The sequence below is a fragment of the Alosa pseudoharengus genome, unplaced genomic scaffold (assembly GCF_046254945.1).
Source record: "Alosa pseudoharengus isolate Yale_2024_CS ecotype anadromous, Long Island Sound unplaced genomic scaffold, YU_APseudo_1.1 YU_APseudo_1.1_scf_1, whole genome shotgun sequence".
Taxonomy (NCBI): domain Eukaryota; kingdom Metazoa; phylum Chordata; class Actinopteri; order Clupeiformes; family Clupeidae; genus Alosa; species Alosa pseudoharengus.
In genome coordinates, this window is record NW_027468564.1 from 8,930,127 (window position 1) to 8,953,741 (window position 23,615).

General features: G+C 44.1%; 1 protein-coding gene across 1 annotated transcript in view; it reads right to left on the reverse strand.

The window, feature by feature from the left end:
• Positions 1-7,822: 7,822 nt before the first annotated feature.
• LOC143136988 (interferon-induced protein 44-like) overlaps positions 7,823-23,615 on the reverse strand; it is a 28,142-nt gene continuing 12,349 nt past the window's right edge. The window contains exons 5-8 of the mRNA XM_076297551.1: positions 23,406-23,558; positions 23,000-23,207; positions 20,188-20,288; positions 7,823-8,241 (exon numbers count right to left, since the gene is read on the reverse strand). Coding sequence (XP_076153666.1) covers positions 8,065-8,241; positions 20,188-20,288; positions 23,000-23,207; positions 23,406-23,558 — 639 coding nt within the window. The 3' untranslated portion in view covers positions 7,823-8,064. The remainder of the gene's footprint in view (positions 8,242-20,187; positions 20,289-22,999; positions 23,208-23,405; positions 23,559-23,615) is intronic.

The following is a 23,615-nucleotide window of genomic DNA, read 5'->3' on the forward strand; positions in this document are numbered from 1 at the left end:
GCGGTTCTGTGTTGACTACAGGCGCCTCAACCAGGTAACCCGGAAAGACTCCTACCCGCTCCCCCGCATTGACGATGCGCTGGACAGCATTGCCGGCTCCTGCTGGTTTAGCTCGCTGGACTTGCGTAGTGGCTACTGGCAGATTGAGCTAGCCCCGGAAGCTCGCCCGAAGACGGCGTTCACCATCGGGCAAGGGCTGTGGCAGTTCCGGGTACTTCCGTTCGGCCTATGCAACGGGCCAGCGAACTTCGAGCGACTGATGGAGCGTGTCCTGGCGGGCATTCCACGAACATGCTGTGTGGTTTACCTGGACGACATCTTGTGTCATGCAACGGACTTCACCGGTGCCATAGGACATCTGGAAAAGGTGTTCGACGCAATACGAGGTGCTGGGCTCAAACTGCACCCGAAAAAGTGCCACCTGTTCCGGAGGCAAACCGGGTTCCTGGGCCATGTCGTGGGGGCCGCCGGAGTGGCCACCGACCCAGCTAAGGTGGAGACGGTGAGGCGTTGGCCTGTTCCACGCGACGGTGCTGAGCTGCGGAGCTTCCTGGGCCTGGCGTCATATTACCGGCGTTTCATCCGGGACTTTGCTACAGTCGCCAGCCCGCTGCATCGATTGACGCACAAAGGCCAGCTCTTCGAGTGGACACGAGAAACTCAAGCCCGCGGAAGCAACAGGTCTCATCCAGGTCCGCTTGCTGAGTCTCCGACCCTCCCCACACAAGCCCGCGAAACTCAAGCCCGCGAAAACAACAGGTCTCGTCCAGGTCCGCTTGCTGAGTTCGCCACTATTCAGCTCACGCCCACTAGAGAGGAGCCAGGAGCGCGGGTTGAGCAATCACCACTCTCCACTCAGAGAGCGCGGCCCTCTGTAGAGACAAGGCAAGCCGTAAATTAACTCTGCACTCGTAGCTGTGAGGGGCTGAGTGAAGCACAGGGTAGCCAGGTGCGGAGGCTACTAGCAGCCTACACCGACATCTTCGCCGCAAGAGATGAGGACTGCACCCGAACGAGCCTGGTCCAACACGATATCGACACCGGAAATGCCCGGCCCATCCGACTTCAACCTCACCGCTTACCGTTTGCCAAACGACAAGCAGCTGAAGAAAAGATCAAGGAAATGGCCGCGGCAGGGGTAATAGAGCCAAGCAGTAGTCCATGGGCTGCGCCGGCTGTACTCGTCCGGAAGAAGGACGGCTCGTGGCGGTTCTGTGTTGACTACAGGCGCCTCAACCAGGTAACCCGGAAAGACTCCTACCCGCTCCCCCGCATTGACGATGCGCTGGACAGCATTGCCGGCTCCTGCTGGTTTAGCTCGCTGGACTTGCGTAGTGGCTACTGGCAGATTGAGCTAGCCCCGGAAGCTCGCCCGAAGACGGCGTTCACCATCGGGCAAGGGCTGTGGCAGTTCCGGGTACTTCCGTTCGGCCTATGCAACGGGCCAGCGAACTTCGAGCGACTGATGGAGCGTGTCCTGGCGGGCATTCCACGAACATGCTGTGTGGTTTACCTGGACGACATCTTGTGTCATGCAACGGACTTCACCGGTGCCATAGGACATCTGGAAAAGGTGTTCGACGCAATACGAGGTGCTGGGCTCAAACTGCACCCGAAAAAGTGCCACCTGTTCCGGAGGCAAACCGGGTTCCTGGGCCATGTCGTGGGGGCCGCCGGAGTGGCCACCGACCCAGCTAAGGTGGAGACGGTGAGGCGTTGGCCTGTTCCACGCGACGGTGCTGAGCTGCGGAGCTTCCTGGGCCTGGCGTCATATTACCGGCGTTTCATCCGGGACTTTGCTACAGTCGCCAGCCCGCTGCATCGATTGACGCACAAAGGCCAGCCCTTCGAGTGGACACGAGAGTGCGACGCGGCATTCCGGCGTCTGCGGAGGGCGCTATGCGAGGCCCCAGTGCTCGCCTTCCCTGACCCTCGACTGCCGTTTATCCTGGACACCGACGCCAGCGACGTGGGCGTCGGCGCCGTCCTCTCACAAGCAGGCAAGCAGGGCGAGCAAGTGGTCGCATACTTCAGCCGCTCACTGGACCGAGCGGAGAAGAATTACTGCGTGACACGCAGAGAACTGTTGGCTGTGGTGGTGGCAGTGCGCCATTTCCGAACCTACCTCTACGGCAAACGGTTCCTGCTGAGAATGGACCACGCGTCACTCACCTGGCTGCTGAACTTCAAAGAACCGGAGGGCCAGCTGGCTCGCTGGCTGGAGGTGCTCCAGGACTACGACATGGAGATTCGACACCGGGCGGGTCGCCTTCACGGCAACGCGGACGCCCTGTCCAGGCGTCCGTGTGCAGCAGACCAGTGCCAACACTGCCACCGGAGGGAGGAGAGGAGCCTGGCCGCGGCTCAACCGGAGCCCGCTCGTCGGCTACAGGCTGCATCACCGCTGGCAGAGAGAGAGAGAGTCGCTGTTTTCAACGCTCACCAGCGTCGCGCCAACGAGAGGGTCAACGCTCGCGAACAGCACGCCAGCGAGAGACTCAACGCTCGCCAGCGCCGCGCCATCAAGAGAGCCACCGCTCGCCAGCTTCACGCCAGCGAGAGTGACAACGCACCGCAGCCCAACGCCACAACACAGCACTGCAGAGCGGCAGCTGAGGCCATGGACGCGCAGTCGCCGGTGGACGTGATGTCGAGGGAGGAGATCCGAAAGGCGCAATCGGAGGACGCCACGCTTGGCCGAGTGTGGTCATGGATCGAAGCCGGTCAGCAACCGCCATGGACTGACGTATCAGCACTCGATCCAGAGACCAAAGCGATTTATTCACAGTGGCCGGGAATAGTAGCATGTCAAGGACTGTTGACCAGTGGGTCGGGCCGTGCGATGTCTTAGAGAAGCTGTCTGATGTGGTCTATCGTGTGAGACTGATTAAGCGTCGGAGAGTTGTGGCTCTCCACCGTGATCGACTGGCCCCGTATCGACCCCTGGCCTCAGCTGAGGGTCGTGGAGACTTTGAGACTGACTCTGTGGAACTTGGTGACAATGGAGCTGTGGCTCTAACACCGATCACCGTGCAGCCTTCACCGGAAGTCACCGCCGCGACAGCGGGGCGCCCACAACGTCAGCGTCGCGTCCCAGCCAGGCTCATGGACTGACGTAGGGTAAGACTTGAGTCAAGGGGACATGGACTAAGTCTCGGGGGGGCTGTGTAATGATCTGAGCCTGGCTGTTGTGGCTGTGCTCCCATGGCGCTGTGCGTGTGTGTGTGTGTGTGGTGTTGATGTTGGTTTTGGTGTGAGTAATGGCGTTTACCTTGTCATGTATGTGTTAGCTGGTATAGTCTTTCTTTATGTTGTACCTCATGTGTTTACCCCGTGTATTGTATGTGACTACCCTGTTTGTGTATCGTGTTTGTTTAATTGATCTCCCTTGTGTTGCCTGTTCAATGTCGTTCGTGTGTTTTGGTTCATAACCAATAAAACCTTTCTGAGACAACATCGCAGTTTGTTACAGTATATAGTTCGAGAAATATATGAATGGAGTCATGCACAAACATTTGTTGCTTTAAAATGCCGGTAGGCCTTTCCCTGTGTTACCGGATATACGGTTTCTGAGATTCTGAGTTTCCAGGGCGGAGTTTATCGTGAATATTTATGAACGGAGGATGTCGTGCGCGAGTGCCTAGACGCCCATTGCTGAAGCGTGAATGAAATGGAACTGAAATGTTGTCAAAGAAAGTAGAAGACCACGGCCTTTTAACACGTTTTTGGATGTTGTCATGTGTTATTAATGGAAAGTATGACTATCTCGTGTTCGAGTTTAGATGCAATTTGACGTCAATGTTGTTATCTTGTGTCGCAGCCAGTCAAACAAAACTTGGTGTCAGATTCAGTGGGTCGCTTACCATTAAGGATATTGGCGATTTTTACACAGTAGGCCTTGATGGTAGTCTTAGCCTAGCTAGGCTCTGTGCATCTGTAGTGACATGTTAGCCCAGGCAGCAACATAGCCTACATCAAATTGACCCACTGTATAGCCTACAACACAAATGTCTGTGCAATAAATAGCATGTTATACACGCCTGTGTGTGTCCTAACTCTGAACAAATGGCATCCTGTCATTGCTCGCATGCACATGTGATATGTTATTGTGATACATAATATAGGAATTACTACACATAACTAAACACACAAAAAGTTGTGAAAACAATTTATTGTATTAGTTATTTACAGCCAGGGCATATAAACTGTCCTTCAGTGTCAGGCCAGTTTACACATTCAGTGGTAGGCCTGCCAGCCCTGGCAGCAATCACATTTTATCTTCAAGACAAAAAACATTGAGTTAAGCTTAATACTGATGTCAAGCCAAAGTTGTAAATATATATATATATATATATTACCATACCAAAATACCCACAGAGTATTGTGTGCAAGGATAAGGATATACAAAATAAAGTTTGGGTAATCAGCCTTCAAAGGGCAGAAATGGGGTGCCCTGTCTATCTATTGTAGAGCAGTTTATTCTTTTCAATTTTAATTTTACATAGTAAGAGGGAGTCTGGCCAAGTTAGCCTAATATTCTTAGGGAATAGAACATAACAGCAGATTTGGTCGAAAATGTAAATTAATAGGCATGCATATAGAACAGCATGATATGAGCCTGTCTGGCATCAAATACACGAGTGGAGTGGTGTGTTTCTCTGTTCCTACCTGAACAGTAACCTTTCAAAGCGATAAAACCTGCCAAAATGACTAATTTCAAAAACTTAGGAAGGAATATTAACAGTTAAGGTAGCCTGGCTAGGACGGCAGAGTAACGTAGCCTAGCCAGACAGCTGTGATCGGTTGAGTAACTTATGGTGGTGATGTAGCTAATGGTCGTTTGCAGACATATCTGATTGAATGCATCATATTGCAGTTCATCTTACTTGTTAACTGACCTGGCTTCTAGACCGATAAGTTTTTCCAACTGCAACGTTGACAAATATCTTTGTGGTTCAGCTGCTGAGCATCCATTTAGCAGAGGTTTTCATCTCTTGTTGTGCTGTGTTGTTGTTGGGCTAGATGTCTTTCATTATCTCGATCATGCACAAAGCATCATGACCACATGCCTTTGCCACATAAAATAGATCGCTATAGTAGGCTATTTTCTTAATGCATATTTACAATATTAGTAATCAGACTTGCTTTAGGCTTACTGGCTATGTTAGGCTACACCTCGCGAAAACTATGCTGTGATCTACAGCGGCATCGTGTGTGTCAGGCTGTGGTTCAAACATGTTCATTTGAACTGATGAATTGTATTTGCTGCTTTGCTAGCCTAATGGACAAAATAATAATTTATCAAAATTATTTTGTTATTATCCGTCCGTAAGCTAGATGTCACAAACAGACGCTTTAATAAACCTTTGGTGGATGTAATCCTCCCTTGAACTAATTAGCCTTTATGCAAAATGCCATCAACTAGTTTCTTTAAATGTGTTGTTTAACGGTCTTCTAGTAGCCTAAGTCGTGGAAAATATAATAGGCCTAATAGACTACTGACCAGTGATCATATCTGAGCATGTTAATATGACTTGTTGATAAATCATTTCAATTTGAAATCTTTGAACGGATTTATATAGAAAGTGGTTCTAAATTTAGGTTTGATACGGAAATCGGCTACATAGCTTAACCATAGTTCACATTGAAACCCGATCATTTAATTGAAATGTTATTAAACCGTTTATTAAATGTTTACATGTGTAGGCTCTGCCGATGTCTCGCCATGTCTTGAATGAAACGTCATAAACGTATCGAATCTTGGGGGACCAGGTAGGCCGCGAAGCATACACCCGATGCGCACTCCGTTTCGGGGAAAAGAAGGGTGGATTTGTCGGCCGAATTCGAAGGAGCCCACGAAATGGGACAGCACTAGTCGCGCTACTATGACGCAACCGGTCTACGAATCTGGCCTTGTAGAACCATGTAGCCCCTGAAATGAGACACGCTCAATGTATGCTAGCTGGCATTTATGGCGAACGGTGGTAAATGACATTGTGAATAGTGAACCAGGAATACAACAGAGCAAACAGTAATGACAGTGATATTACACGGAGAACAGCGGCAGGACAGTTTGAATGTTAGCGCCGGCGTTTGGCTGGCTGCACGCTGCGTGAGCACGTCACGGCTCAGTCCGTGAAATTTCCCCCCCCTTCTGGAGATGCCCCCTGTGGCATCCTAGACAGGAAGTCCGCTGTACAGTTCAACTTTCCAGCCCTGTACAAAACATCAAAGTCAAATGGCTGAACTGCCAAGAACCACTGTGTGATCCTTGCATTGGAATCCCTCATTTGTCCCAGCCAAGACAATGCTCGGTGATCAGTCTCTAGGACAAATTTGCGCCCCAGCAAATAGTATCTGAAGGAGTCCAATGCCCACTTAATAGCCAGACACTCCTTCTCCACCGTGGAGTAGTTGCATTCCCTCGGTAGCAGCTTACGGCTAAAGTAAGCCACAGGCTGGAGTTGTCCATTGTCCCCCTGCAACAGAACAGCACCCAACCCTCTCTCTGAGGCATCAGTCTGCACTGTAAAAAGTTTCTCAAAGTCTGGGCTGAGGAGCACAGGCTCCTTGCATAAGGAGTCCTTCAAGTCTTTAAAAGTTGCCTCACACTCCTCAGTCCATTCAACCTTATTTGGCTGACATTTGCGGGTCAGCTCTGTCAGCACAACAGCTTTCTCAGAAAAGTTTGGAATAAAACGTCTGTACCAACCCACCAGCCCTAAAAAGGACCGCACCTGTTTCTTGGTGGTTGGTCGCTCTGCAGCCATGATGGCCTCCACCTTCCCTACTTGAGGGCGGATGACACCTCGGCCCAGCACAAAGCCAAGGTAGGAAGTCTCAATTTACTTAAAAAGGTGATTTTCTCCTCTTCTAGCGTATCGTGACAGGAGAAGCATGCCAACTTTGGATGCGGTTATCTTAGCGATACTTTTTGCAATACCCTATATACATATCGTTGGAAAGCTTAGTCAATGGCTGATCATGTGAGCACATTAACTTAATTTTGTACATTTTACCAAAACGACTGGTTTCGCCGTGCAGGGTCACATTTTGTGTAGGTTGCGATTGGTTGGGTGGTTGGTTGAGTAGATCAGCATAGTGATGATCTAGGTGACGATCTGTATTGGATGTTGTTTGGGTCTGGATGCGGACCGAGTAAACTTGGCCTAGGGCTACTCCCACCTGACCTCAATACCTCCACCTCCTCCCCAACACTTCTACCTCCTCCCCTGACCCCCAACCCTTCATCCCCTGACCCACAACACCTCCTCCCCTCCCCTAAACTTTGTCATCACAAGCCCATAGTTGGTGGACCAAGTTTTGCATTTATACACTGTCTACCATCGCTGTAGCTTCACCTGTTCTACAATTTTTTTTTTCTGTGGAAAACAGCTGATGGATTAGTCAAATCAAGTGAGCATGCTAGTTAACGGTGACGTTAGTCAACATATTAACGCAATGCCGTTTGGTGAATGTTAGCGTGGGGTCCCTACAGACAAACAGAAGTATTATAAATTTGAATGTATACAGAGAGGTTATAACAAGACATGTATCTGGAAGGAAGATAAGGAAGTAAATTGCCTTGCTTTGTGTTCCGGTAATGTCAAATCAGTGACTTCTGCCAGCATTGTGTAGATATGGCTGAACATAATTGTATTGTAAGATTCAGCTAGATCTGCGCAACTCTGCAGAAAACCATTAATCACCTATTGATTCATTGACCTGACCGTTCAAATTAGAAAAGAGTGTCTTCCATCACCTGGTAAAAAACCCTGTTATTAGAGTCTCATTATATAATATATGATAGAATGTATACAAATCATTGTAAAAAAGATTTGGCTTATTTATTTATAATACAGACACATCTTACTATTGGCATATCATATTAAACATTGATTTTATGCAGTGAAAAAAAATGTGTAGATTAAAGTTTAACCAAGTGAAGTGGTCCAGTAAAGTGATATCGGAGCGTGTGAGAGAAGAGAGAAAGAGAGAAATAATCAAAACAAAGGCTTTTCAAAATCATATCGAAAGTGAAGTAATCATTTCTAAATAAGACTCTCAACCCTCTTTTTCTTTCATCTCTGCCACGTGGTCGTTGGCGAAGTTCAGGATGTTTGTCAGTGCAGACAGCAGCAGCACGTCCATGTCGTTGTTCAGGCAATTCTCATCATGGTAGTTCTTCACTGGGAAGATGCAGTATTCAGGAACTCCCAAATTAAAACTACAATGTTTAATCTGGACACACACACACACACACACACACACACACAGACACATATAATTGTTAGGCATCACAAAAACAAAATTAAGGAAATAGTGTATGCACCATTTACCAATTACAGGTTATTTTGTCAATGGTCCTAGTTTGAACGCAAATAAGTTCAGGCATCTATATGAGACAGGCCTTTAATTCTCTTTACACAAAACTTTTCCTCTGCAAAGATGGAAAATATTATCGAATTAATTATTTCAAACTCACTGAATGTCCACCGATATGACTAGGCTATCTGATGACAATTACGGATCATCATTCATTTAATGTTGAGATGTTGTTCATTGAGTGAGATACAGTAAGATCCAAATAGCAGGGATAGCCAGAACAGATGAAACACGTTTTAATCAAACGTAATTTGCAAAGAGATCATATCACATATGAAAGCTCATATTTTGTCACTAGCAAATTACCTAGGCTATATCGGTCCTTTGTCAAATACAGTTGCATTATCAGTCCTGACCAAAACCGTTCAGGAATTATTTATGCAAAAGTGGAACGAGTGTAATGTTTCATTCCCCCTCCTTTTCGGCAAGAATAAAACAGCATGAGAGAGCATGAACCATATCACTTCTCCCGTATTTTATTTGGCAAACTTGACAACAGTCTACATTTCAAATCATAGCCTACTTCCAGGCGCGCAGGAACATATTTTTGACCAGGGGTGCTAAATAACAAAATAATGGATGTCCGATGATTTCTCCCCCAGCATATGATTCAAATTTAGACAGCTAAATATGCAATTTCAGCGCGGTGTATGAGTAGGCCTAAGAGTGAGAAGTTTTATAATGCCTTGGGCAGCCACATTCCCCTGCAACTATGCCCAGCACTTGCCACTCCGACTCATCAATAAAAACTGCGCGCACACAGCAGTCCCATAGAAGCGCACTTGACTTTATATCATTGACCTATTTCAGTATATAGCCTAGTCTAAGGTAAATTCCTTTTCTGACTTCTTTCTCGTTATTGCCATGGCAGTACGCATTTTGAATAAAGAATAACGCTCGCGAACCCTTTTATTTTGTTGCCAGCATAAAAACAAGCTTACCTTTGGCCTATCCGCAAATTTTCGCAAAAGAATTTCCACAAAAAGTCGGACATATAGGCAAAGTTCATATTGAAGACAGCTATACAATTTGGAACTCTAGCTTTTCCCCACCACAGTCTTTTAATGCCATCTAATCGTGCAGTCTGCACCATACTTAAGCCCAAATCGCAAAGACGAGATGAGCTGCAACATTCTATTAACCAGCAACTTGATGCAGCATTCTAAAAACCTTGCATCTGTGACCAGACATGGTGAAGGCTTTGCGATGGCTTGCAATGACGTGCAACATCTAATTCACACCGCTGCAACTCCTTTCTGCAACGGTTTCGTGTCATTACAAATCTTTGGTGTGAATTGGGCTTTAAACAGATGATCTGACGGGTTTTAGATGATTAAATACAACCCGACACTAAAAAAACAGACCAGGCCTCTATTGGAAACCGGCCTTTAACCCAAACCTGTAGCCACGCCAGGTGTTAGAGACAGGCGTCTAGTTGGGACTTGGCTATTATTTGAAGTTTAAGGTATTTATTTATTTATGATTGGCCGAGAGACGTTCCATGAGTTGGAATATCCCTGGACATTTCAACTCAGAGTTTGTACAGCTAATAATAAATCACTTTGCGATACAATGTTATAATCTAGATTCTAGATTCTATAAAACTTTGACACAATGTATCAATAACCGTTCATTTAAAATGAAAGTTCTCATAATTTAAAAAAGTGAGTAGTCTTGACAATTGGAGAAAAAAATGGACATCGATTTCCCTAAAATAACGTTTGAGTTAATATATGAAATGTCAGATGACGAGGAGGAACAGACAGTCAAGCGGGAAGAGAGTGCATCTTCATCCAGGTGCATCTTAACACAGACAAACTGGACTGTATCAAAAAATGCTGGCACGAAATTAAAACCATTAAGCAAAAGTCATGGGCCGTTAACTGTTTTAACACCTGGCTATCTGAAACAAAGAGAAACATTAATTTGAAAACCATCGCCAAATCCGTTCTCGGTGCAACAGGCTAGGCCTACTGCAAGAATGTTATGCCACAATTAGAACAACCAAAGGGGAGCTATAGGGGATCAGTGGCTATGCCGGACTTTGGGCTCAATCATTTCAGCTTGACTCGTTCATTTTAAAACAGGATGAAAACGGCTGTCCTTATTTCACAATGTCGTTCAACGAAGACACGAAAAACCACAACCGTTGGAGAGGGATCTGGAATGTTGGTTGTGTGGCAACCAAGACGCTGTCTATTGAAAATTGAACTATTTTTTTGATGTGTGAAAACAAACTATATGATGAAGTCTAAATAACATTGAAATGCCAATGAAATAAGTGAGGTATTCACTTAAAGTAACATTAACATAATCTCTAGCCCATTATGAATTCATCATGTGTTCAGTAAGTAAACATAAGGAATCATGAATTAGTTTACAGTAGTCTGTATCTTAGGAATTCATAATTTATAACAAAGGAAAACACTGATAACACCTACTAAATAAGACTCTATTAATGAGGAAAAGCACATGTGTTAATCCTTAAGTAATGTTGAAAACATACTGTATTTAATAATGATAAATTAAGTGTTTGTTAATGCTTAACTAATACTTAACTAATGCTTAATTTTGTACCTTATTGTAAAGTGTTACCCCTAAGGCGGACAATTCAGAAATGGGCGTCAATCTGGGATCCGTTCCAGACTGACCAGCAGAGCAAATTTAAGTTCACCCAGGCAACACCACAATGGTTTACTTAACACAAAGCACAAAGCTTCTGACATCTCAGTTTTCTATACTGAACTCTACAGAAATCCAGTGAGCTGAACTAGAAAGTGTTTAACTAGATGTACCGCATAGCGGTACAAAATATGACCGCCGCTCAGTTCTGTAAATCTTCTCCCACTTGTCAATTTGTCTTCATCTCCTACTCCACCCCTACTCTTTCAACTTGTGTGTGTGTGTGTGTGTGTGTGTGTGTGTGTGTGTGTGTGTCTGCCTGTATGTGTGTCTCTGTGTGTGTGTACATGTGTGTGTGTGTGTGTATGTCAATTGTCTCCATCTCCTATAGAGCCTGATTGATATGGGATTTTGAAGGCTGATAACCTACCGATTTCAATATTTTCGGGCGATAGTCATTTATTAAACACAATGTAAAAATGTTCTCCCATAATGTAAATGTAAATCAGGTTTCTTGGCCAAGTATACTTGGGCATAGAAGGGATTTGGTCTCTGCATTTATCCCGTCTGTGAATTAGTGAACACACAGAGCACACAGTGAGGTGAATCACACTAACCTGGAGCAGTAAGCTGCCTTGCTAAAGCGGTGGTCGGCAATCAGTGAGGTGTTAGATGCTTTGCTCAAGGGCACTTCAGCCATTCCTGCTGGTTGGGGATCGAACCGGCAACCCTCCAGTTACAAGCCCGAAGCCCTAACCATTAGGCCACGACTGCCCCCGATTGCTTCATTGTATCACAAGGTTCTAATCAAGGTGGAGCATTATGTATTTGAATAGGCCTAATTACATACATTCCTAATGAAAGGCTCTTCATATACATCATTTTTTTGTTTAGGAAATAAAATAATGTATAGAATAGAAAGAATAAGAATAAAATCTTTGTTTTGTTATAACCACATTGCCATAAACCACATTGTGAGCAGTTTAAACTTACAGTGCCCGTTCAAACATGCTATTCCTGTAGAAAATCCATAGCCCAATTGCATGCCTGCAGGTAGGCATGCATTAAAAATAAGATGATATGGAAAAGCATCATTCCAGATAAGCATTCAATAATGTAATGAACATTATTGAATTATTATTATATTATAACACATTAGACTTTAATACATGTGCAGTGAGCAGAGTTTAGGCATTGCTGCATGTGACAGATCAAAATGATAAGCCTAACAGCAATTTTGAGTTAAGGCTATATGTTTATTGTTAAGCCAATTGAATAACTTTATGATAGAGAAGACAAACCATTTTTGTGGAATGATGCATCATCATATGAAATTTGCAACAATGTGACTTAAAAGCAGTCTCTGGTAGGCAGCATGAGTGACATCTCGCTCTGTCTGCCAACCATTGTCTGTAGCTGTGTGGCATTCTGAATCGTCCTTAAATTCGGGACCAAATGAGCATATCGCTCATTTAAAATTGAGACCTTGCAGTCGGAATTGTCGTTTATTCAAAGTCTCAAGTCCAAAATAGTGGGGGGGGGGGGGGTTGTGGCAGAGTTAGAGTTCAGTAAGGTTTACAGCCGCAGGAAAGAAGCTTCCTCTGAACCTGCTGGCTCGGGTGCGGAAAGACCTGTAATAACTCCCAGAGGGTAGTGGGGAGAACAGTCTGTGGTTGGGGTGAGAACAGATGCTGCGTGCCTGGTCGCTTGCCCTGGATGGCCTCAATGGAGGGAAGTGAGGAACCGGTTATGCGTTGGCCAGTTTTCACCACCCTCTGCAGTGCTTTTCGGTCGTGGACAGAGCAGTTTCCATACCAAACTGTGACACAGTTGGTGAGGATGCTCTCGATGGTGCAGCGGTAGAAGCTCACCAGGATCTGGGGAGACAGGTGGTCAAAAAGAAAAGATGCTGGTGAGCCTTTTTGATCAGGGTAGAGGTGTTGAGGGTCCAAGAGAGGTCCTAAGAGATGTGGACACCCAGGAACTTGAAGCTGGTGACACGCTCCACCACAGTCCCGTTGATGAGAATGGGGTGTGTGTGCCAGCTTTAAACTTCCTGAAGTCCACAATGAGCTCTTTGGTCTTTTTGGTGTTGAGAGCCAGGTTGTTGTCAGTGCACCACAATGTAAGGTGCTAGTCCTCATCCTTGTAGGCCGTTTCATCATTATTGCTGATGAGACCAATCACAGTAGTGTCGTCTGCAAACTTGACAATGGTTTAGAGCCATGTACAGGTGTACAGTCGTAGGTGAAGAGGGACTAGAGGAGAGGGCTCAGCACACATCCCTGTGGTACACTGGTGTTCAGGATGATGGTTGAGGAGGTGTGATTATCTAACCTAACAGACTGAGGTCTGTTGGTTAGGAAGTCCAGAATCAAGTTACAGAGGGAGGTATTGATGCCCAGTTCATTGAGTTTGGTGATCAGTTTGAAAGGGGATGATGGTGTTGAATGCTGAACTAAAGTCAATGAACAGCATTCTCACATAGGTATTGGTATTGTCAAGGTGGGACAGGGGAGAGTGAAGTGCCGTAGAGATGGCATCCTCTGTGCTCCTGTTCTGACGGTAGGCGAGTGCAACTGGATGGAAGTCATTAAGGCTTGTTGCAGTGGAGTGTTTTGGCACCGGCACAATGGAGGTGGTTTTAAAGCATGCGGGGACAGCCGCCTGGGCTAGTGACAGATTAAATATGGCAGTCCAAACCTCAGTCAGCTGCACACCACAGGCCCTGAGTATGCGTCCGGGGATACCATCAGGACCAGCAGCCTTACGTGCATTAGTCCTGCTCAATGCCGCACACACATTGGTGATGGAGAGAGTGAGGGCCTGGTGATCTGCAGAGACCACAGCCTTGATGGCCACCTCCTTCGTATAGACTTTTTCCAAAGCAACTGACAGGGCCAGGGACGTAGGGTTGTATTCCAGTATGCATCATGCGTGGCCCAGGCCTCTAATTACCCCCCCCCCCCCCAAAAAAAAAAACAACAAAAAATATACCTGCAATCATACACATGAAATATTGGGGGGGGGGGGGCGGGTACACATCACAAATGAGTGATTATGGGCTAGGTTGATGTGGGCCCTTGAGACCAACATAACATAACAATTCTTCATCTTCGGTGCGACGGTTCAGGTTGGGGGGGGGGGGGGGATTGGGGGGCTCAGTCATGGCCTGCTGGTTAGGGCTTCAGGCTTGTAACCGAAGGGTTGCCAGTTCGATTCCCGACTAGTAGGAAAAATGTGGGTGGGGGCAGTGGTTGAGCCATGCTCTGCCCTTGAGCAAGACACCTAACCCCTCACTCCCCGAGCACCACTGTACAGCACTGGGTACTGGTTAAAAATGTACACCTCATTCACGATCAAGGTGATTCACGCAGCTAGGTGAAATGTAAGTACAACTGCAGCCGCTTGGGAGCAGCATAGTCCGCTGTGGCGTTCCGCGGTCGAACCGGACGGAGCGTTCGACAGCAAGGGCTGTGACTGGCCCTTGAGTTTTCAGTGTGTTTGTTTCTCTGTGTTTTTAGCAGCCCCTGCAACATGCTAGTCCACTGTAGCCTATAAGCTTTGTACATAATGTTAAACATAGTTTTGGATTCAGTGGCAAGATTTCTTGATTGTACAGTGCCTGTCTCTCAGTAATGTTTTAAAATGAGAGCTTCGTCAGCTGGCAGTAGGCTACTTTGTCGGCAGTCATGAGAAGTTCGCTTGCTAACAGAACATAAATATGCTGCCCAGAAACCTCATGAATAGTTCTGATTTTTTTTACTACACTAACGAGGTTGAAATATAGCCTTTGCCTACAGCATCTCCTTAACAGTAATGTTAACAAAATGACAGCATTCATATGACAAAGGAAAACGAATTCGGTCACTCAAGACTGTGCCACAGCAACCAGTGTAGGCTACAGTCCTACCCAATAGGCCTACTCGAAGTAGCTAGCGTTGTCTGACGGTCGAGTGGGTTAATGCACATATTTCCAGAACAGGTCTGCAACTTTCAGGCAGTTCTGAGTTTGAATCTAGGTAGGTGTAATAATGCAACAGTTTTCCTTTAGAAATCTTTTTTATTGAATCAAAGTTGTAGCCTACTACAGACATTCGATACCTCTGCGACTCTGCGATGAGTCATTAGCCCAGTAAATTAACTAAACTTATCCCAGTAGCAAACAGTTTTTCTGGGTGTAGGCTACTTTGCAACTTCTGCGGGGTAACAGGAGCATTTGTTTATGACATACAAAAATGCAGTCAACAGAGACTCTATGCCATCCGTAAGCTCAGATCACTTTCTGTTGCCCCCTGTCACCTGCTCCTTCTGTACAAAAGCATAGTCCAGCCCATCCTCTTCTACTGCCTTCCCTGCTTTTTCAACATGCTAACTGCTGCCAACAGAAACAGACTCACACACATCACTCATACTGCAGCCAAAGCAATAGGCCTCCCCACCCCTAATCTATCAGATCTCAACAGTAAATTCACCAAGAACAGAGCACAGACCATCGCTCATGACCCCACCCACCCCCTCAATCCCTTCTTCATTCTGCTTCCATCAAGACGCAGAGACAGGGCTATGGGGTGGAAGCGAGTACGCTTTGGGAAAAGCTTTGTGCCCTCTGCAATAGCAGCACTGAACAACACACAGCGGTGATGGATCACTGTGCCGCCCCCATTCCTCTGTAATGCCAACTGGTGATGGTTTTTCCTGTTTGTATCTGTGTAATGTGATGTATATGTGCTGTATATGTGCTGTTGTGATATATGTGCTGTATATGTGCTGTTAACATCTACTGTATGTGGGTGGGGTATGTGGTAACAGGGTGGTGGGTGAAGAACCGTAACTGTGTGTATCTATGTATTTCATGTCTGTGAGGCTTGTATGGTATGTGAAAACAAATTTCCTATGTAAGGACAAATAAACTAACTTTAAAAACATAGGCCTAACTTGCATCTTTCCATTCCAACCATTATTAGGCCTAGGGCTATTGTTATCCACGTTAAACATTCTTTATGATGAGCGCATACGGGGAGTAAAACGACTTGTTGCCGTTTTGGGACATAAGCTACGTTAAGCTTTTTCACGTCAATGGTATTTGTTGTTACATTAGCTTCAGAAACACCGCTTCAGAAAGCTGCAGGGGAGCAGCGCGGGGCACAAAGTAACGCGGGGTTAAATGTAACATGGACTTTTTTCCTAGTTGCAGATGGTTGATCGGGCATGCTTGGTCAGTTAACCACATTACTATGAGACGGTGTTCCACAAATTTTCAGTCAGTATGGACGTGCTTTCACGTAGATCTACAGCAAAACGTCTTTTGAAGGCATCAAAGTAAATAGGTGGTAGGCTACTTGTCTTTCGATTGAGTTGTGGGTGCAGCTCACTGACTAATAATCGTCTTGTAGGCTAAAAATGAACACCGTTTTAAAACATGTAGTCAACACATAGCAGGAGCAATCTATCTTAACTCATTGAGTGCCAAAAACGTAATATTACGTTTTTCCTTCCCATGCGTTGAGTGCCAAAAACGTAATATTACGTTTTTAGCTTTTTTTTTAAATTACGAAACTAGACACTCTAATACACCTTATATGTGATTTTGGGAACTCTGTGATGAATAGAAATGAACTATATGACGATCGTGAAACTCATGAAAACGGACAATCTGGACATTTTATCTGGACATTTTATCATAACTCGGTTGCCGCTTTGGGTCGAATCAGTGACGCATGCACGTCAGGTCAAAACCAGGCCATTTTCGTGGGTCTATCACGAGGTGGCAGTCTCGCCAGGTCTCACTGATCACTTCCCGGAATGTTTACACGAGTAAGTAACAGGCAACACTTCATATTTCATGAAAGACGTTTATCTCCATTTCTAGAAAAAAAAAAGCGATTTTGATGAAAACTAGCCACTGGTTGGCTTGGGATTTCTCAGGAACGGAGGCGTGTAGAAATACACGGTTTGCACGCACTGAGAGCTTAAAGTCTCACCTTTTAATCGAGCTATTGTACGTGTTCATAGCTATAACACAGAATATGCTGTGGCTGTACACAAATCATCAGCAATGGTCTAGATTGCTGGCACTCTAGGACAAAGCTCCCGAAAACAGCTTGGCATTCAATGAGTTAAAAGAAACGTGACCCAGCGGGGTTAGTTGTGACGCGCTGTTACAACTGTAGGCTACAATGATTGCAATACAAAAATATGCGCGTGTTAGTTTAGTTAGTTTTGTGATGTTTTGCACTTTTGCCTCATGTGTTTTCAGGTTTGAGGGCTTTTCTTGGCAAGATTGACCTTGGTTAGACTCTGCATATGTTTTGTTTCCGTATGGAAAATAAAGTCAATTTTCGACACACGTCTGTTATTAGTTCCAAACAAGTGTTGCTTGTTAAAACATATGACTAGTGAAACTCAAATGATTTTAGAAATATTTGGCCAAAGCCAAAAAGTGTTAGGCTACTTTGTGCACCGCGCACCCCACTGCTTGTGAAAGAAGTGGGGTGGGGGAGGGGGGCTTAACGTGAAAAAGCTTAATGTCCCAAAACGGCAACAAGTCGTTTTACTCCCTGCAGGTCTTCATAATGGTAGGCTACAGGACGTGGGGGGAGGGTATGGGATGACCAGAGCCGTTTTCACTGGAGCTGGGCTATGGACGGACTAAGCCTATGTGCAGAGTTCCTGACACAAGAAAAAGTGCGTGGTCCACCATGAAAGCCTTATCCCTCACCCGCACATCCTAAATAGATAAAAGACTATACCATTATGTCATTATAAGACTTAGTTTTCTGTCTTTGACTTAGCCCATTTTATGGAAACGATTGGGAAGAACAATTGTGCTATTCAGAAAGCATCTTCTATCGTCTTTCCAGGCGCACACAGCTCGTTACCATATAGCCTATCGACTGCCTTAACAGATAGGCTCTGCTCTTGGGTTTGGCCTCACAGCGAACTCAATCCTCTTGTTGCTTGCAGTTTGTTAAATAAAGTGACAGATTACATTATTTATTTCTGATTTACTTTTGATGTCTTTTGCAACATCTGCTTGTTAGGCTGGGCTACTGTCAATGTCCTGTACAGGTAAATGTTCAACAATTGCTGGTGTAGGCCTACAGGCTATAATCAATTTGCTAAATCATTTGTCCAGCTGTTTAAACATTTTTTCGTGCTACATTCAAACGCAAAAAGTGCTTGAACAGCAATCAGGCATGTTGCGGTTGCAATTTAAGTGAAATTTATACAATATCCCAACCTATCCCACTCTGATATTTAGAGTTGTTTCGTTAAGATAAAATTCTTATTTTAATTTTGGGTTCGGCAAAGGACATTTTTTGCCTTTTTTATTCATGCCCTTTACAACTATGTTTATCTGCCCTGGCAAACTTCGACCACTGCATGATGATACAGCTTTTATTACACAACTGAGAAATAGGCAATTGGGCTCGTCCTTTACAGCAACAGGACACAATATCAATAATATAATAATATTCAACAATCGGAAGCAGCTGCAATTGTAACAGGACATTTTAAAAGAGACCTTTATGGAAGCGCTGCCCAGCTCACGCACCCTCCTTCACAATGTTGAATGATGACACGCACACAACTTGCAAAACATTTAACTGCTTTGAGTGAAGCGCTTGCGAGTTGCGTTCCTTCTGCAATTAATTATACTAGATGCTCTTCTTCCCACTGAAAACAGTGGCAGTCCTAGCTTGTAGCCTATAGCCTAACATATTTTTTGCAATTCGTGGTGTGATTGACATCAGACTAGTCATTAGCTAGTTAGTTGTGCACTGTTTTCCACTCAGTAGTAAGGTAACAAACAGCCTACTCCGATGAATTCTTTGGCAATATTCTTGTCACCCTCCCAGAATTCTGAATATCTTTGCTCGCACACTGTAGGAACTGTAACGTGATTAATGACACTTACACCCAACTCTGCTCAGCTACGACTAGAGAAAGAATCTCCCATGTGTAAGTTCACTCCAAGTTAGCCTACCCCATAAACTGCATGGCAGTAGGCTATTTCTATTTATCTATAAAATTACCACATGCGTTTGTTCAACTTTATGAAGCAGAATTACGCAGGCTATTTGCACACATTTTGTTTGCGCAAGAAAGAGAAAATACAGCGCACACGATTTTGGGCTGCACTTTGAAACTCGTTCTGGCGCCCCTGCCTTGTTGCCTTTATGATTTCCTTATAACTTTCTTATACTAAATAGGTAATGCAAACAATGACATGCCCAACCCTGGAACTGACTGTCTCTCTCTCATGCGTGCGCGCGGTCTAATCAGCCTACATTTCAAATTATGTAGCCTAAGGTAACGTTCAAGTTAGTTCTGCTGCATGAAGGAGAGTGAGAGGAAACCCGTGTCCTGCTTTTATATTTGACAAATAGGTCCACCTCTTCTCACAGTTCCAATGCATGATTCGAATAATGGTATATTTGTTAGTCAACTTTGCAAAATACATTCGAGGCTACACTCGAAACATTCGGGGCTGAAGCCCCGGCAAAATCGGCTGGCGATATATAAACTCACACTATTGTATTATCATATATGTTTGGTAATGGCTCAACTGTCTCTGATTGTTCTACTGACTTGGACTGACTTGGAAACTGCGTCATGGAAGCAGTAAGTCAAGTTGCATCAAAAGTAGTAGTGGCAGAACTCCCAAGTGACACCTTGTGGTTGTTTGTGTCAACAGCAGTTTGTGCCATTTCTGCCGAGAAAATGGGGTGAGTGATTCATAAAGGAACCATTCCAAACTTAACTGGTACCCACTGTAGCAAGGCAGCTCACTGCTCCGGGTTAGTGTGTGCTTCACCTCACTGTAAGTTCACTGTGTGTTCACTGTGTGTTCACTGTGTGCTCCGTGTATCACTACTTCACATATGGGATAAATACAGACACCAAATTCCTTGTATACCAAATTTCATATGCCCCGTTTTTTCGGTGTATCGTTGACCAAAAATTCAGGAAGTTGACGGAAGAAAAAAAAAACGGACAATACCTATATGACTGCTACACTAGCTATGCTAGCGGTGGTCATGAAAAAGGACTGCCAAAAATTGTGGTATACATTTATTTATTTAGAAATGTTTATTTATCATTAAGATTTCTTTTGGATTTGTCTAAGATCAATTATCTAAATAAAGGGAGGATGAATGTAAGAGATATACACACCCTCTCATAGATCTTTCTGCTATTGTAGATCATTTTGATGTCCTCATTTACCTCAGGGCATGCCTCATCTACTTTGGACAGGATGACAACCTGAGGGATGCCTGAAACAGAATAAATAACTTTTTTAAAAAAGGAAAAGAATCACCAACTTCAAATCAGGGGGAATTTTCATATTTTGGGTGATTGTCCCAAACAGGAATGTGTGTTTCCTCTGAGTTTAAAGAAATTAGCAATTCAGTCAGGAAACTCAGTGACACAGTGAATTGGTTTAAGCAAGAAGCAATCACATCTATGGTCTTTTTCGGCCCCCATAGTCGACTTCAAATCAGCGCTGCCTGGAAGGCTCTTGGGTAGGTCAAGGGTTATAGTTAGGGTTAATGTTAGGGTCTGGTGCCTTGAACTCGATGGCAACAGTGCTGCCTTGAAGTCGACAGTGGGGGCCCAAAAGATGATCAAGTAACCAATGAGCACTAGCTCCAAAACACAGCATTTGTTTAAAGGCCATGTTTAACTGTTGTTGCACAGATAACAATACAAGCATCAACCAATCAGTTAATGGTAAGGAAAGAAGGCTCTGAACATAAAAAAATGACAACCCTCTAGGCCACTTTATATGAGTTAGAAACACAACTGAGCCCTAGCACCAGGTCTTGTGATGCTGTGTTCAAAAGTAGATCAATATAGAATGAAATAGACCATGTTATGAAATAGAAATTAACTTTAGACCATAATTTGCCAAGGTATGCTCCCCATAGGACTTTTTGTTATCCAAAATATATACTGACAATCAAATGCTTACCGCCTATGAACCCCTTTGTCTAGAAGCATAATCTTGGTCTCAAACGAAAGGAAACACTTTGAAGTGTTATGTTTACATTTGAACTTTTCTACTTCAGGGGTTCTGATATGGAATGCCTACACTAAATATGGAATATACACAAAAATATAAATCTTTGCATTTGCTATTTCAATTCAATTGGTGTGTATAAGATGGACCATACATCTGCACAACTAATATTGGATAAAATAACTTGATTATTCAATTTCTATGGATTCCTGTGAATATTAAGTCCCAATATGCTATATCTAGCATATTGCTAAGGATATACACTGCAGCTAGAAGTTAGGGAAGCACCAAAGGTGGAGGAGGGCATTTTTGATTAAATTTAATTGAGACATTGTTAGATTAATTTGACAATGTAAAGCACTACACATATTTTACATGAAAATTGTCATGTATTGATTCCCAAGAGTCCAACCTTTTAAATGATGTATAATATGACTATGCTACATAACAAACTGATGTATAATGATTTAGAATGTTGGGGGGTTGTGGGCGAGGGGGGTAACCGTCCCGCCAGTGGGACACCACACATAATATGGTAAATGCTTGGAACTATTATAACTTTAGGAAGTTAAAGGGGAAATCTGGCCAATTTTAACATGGAGTTGAACATGTTCATGAAATACTGTCGGTCAGAAAAAACATTAAAAACTGTGCTGTCAGACGTGAGTTATCCGGCTAGCGCTAAAGCTAGCTAAAGTATAAGCTGTGCTATGTGGCATGTTCAAAACTGTACCTTTGTGCCTTCTAACAAAATGTCCTGACAAGTGCTGTACAACATGAACAGGGTCCTTACATGACACCACTGTGCGTGTTCAGCGGAATAATTGTGAAGGAACAGTATAAATCCTGTGTTTGTAGCCTAGCTGTCAGCCTACTTGTTTCCCTCTGTTGCTTCCTGTAGCCTAAAGTCCATAGCGAAGTCAAACTCATGCTTTTTCCCATTTCCACAGAGACACAGTACACTTGCACACTTGCACACTTGTACACTTGCACACTTGCAACTTGTTGTTGTTGTCCTGTTGTCCTGAACACTTCTGAACACACCTCTGCTGCTCTTGCATAACTTGCACCACTATGCCACTTGCATACTTAGGTCAAACAAAACTACCTCAGCCATTTATTGGCCTGACTTTTGCACTATTATATTGACTGTCTACTGTATGCACAATTGCACAATTTCTACCAAATTTTGCTGCTCTTATTTCTTCATTGTATGTGCCTTCTTATTTTTACTTTTTATATTGTTTACTTGAATGTTATGTTTGTCTGTGGACCTAATTGGTAAAATATGTCTTGTCTCCACCGTGGGATAGTAGGAAACGCAATTTCGATCTCTTTGTATGTCTTGACATGTGAAAAAATTGACAATAAAGCAGACTTTGACTTTGACTTTGACCAAACATGAAGTGTATGTCCAAAATAAGGATGATTCAGCATTGCAATGTTTATATACATATATATATATATAAAACAAACTACCAAAATGTACATATTTTCACAATTTCTATCTATAGGCCTTCTTAATTTGGTGTACTGACTAGACATTAAGTAGGCTAAAGTTTTTTTATTTTTTTTGGGGGGGGGGGCTGGTCGTGATACCTCCATTCCTGCATGCAGATGGGTTTTTCCGATGTTGTGTGTCTTAAAGTATAACCATAATTTGATTGGCTGGTGTCTGTGTTTGCTCTCTGTTGATGCAGAAAAACCTTTTACAACTTTTTGACGGAGGCAAGCAGAGGCAAACCACAACACACTTTGAAAACATGAAATGAAAATGAAATGACAATGAAAATATGATGTAAGCCAAAGTAACGTGAATGAGATGCGTCTCCAGCACTGTTTCCAGCACAAGTGTAACAGCAACATCTTAAGCAAATCTATGTCAATTAAACTTTTAAACTGATTTAGAGTTTCCTGTCTGAAATTAAATTGATGTGTTTGGTTTTATGAAGCTGTAACACTTGCCCATCATGCTGGCATGGGCTCTGACATCTTTGATCTTTTTGATGAAGGCTTTGTCTGTTTCCCGCATGGCATGGTCTGAAATTTTACTGCTGTCAGCACACCAGAGGAGGGTGTCTGCTGGAATGACGCTGACCAGACAGTGAATCTTGTCACTCAGACTGGGATCTTTGTTGTATTCTTTTTCCAAACATGGGTTTGCAGGGTTGAACTATCAGAGAAGCGAGAGAAAGGGGGAAAAGAGAGTGGTATCCTGTTAGCTTCCCATGTTTAACATGTCTGGTTAGCCTAAATAAGAAAGAAATGCTTAAGAAAGGGGCTTTATGGGAGACATTAATTGAGTGCAGACATTACCCGTAGTAGCTACTGTGGGTGTGTGTGTGTGTGTGTGTGTGTGTGTCTGTTTTACCACATAACCTTCTTTGATGCGACCAGCCAAGATGTTCTTAATGTCATCTGTTTGCACCCCTTCGGAATCGCCTCTTTCCAGACCCATGACATCACTGATGACAAAATTTAAGTAGACTCCGTATTGTCCATCTTTAATTTTGTGGGTTTTATACTGAAAATTAATCATATTAATTCACTGTTAACTTACACAAATACTGCAATTAACAAT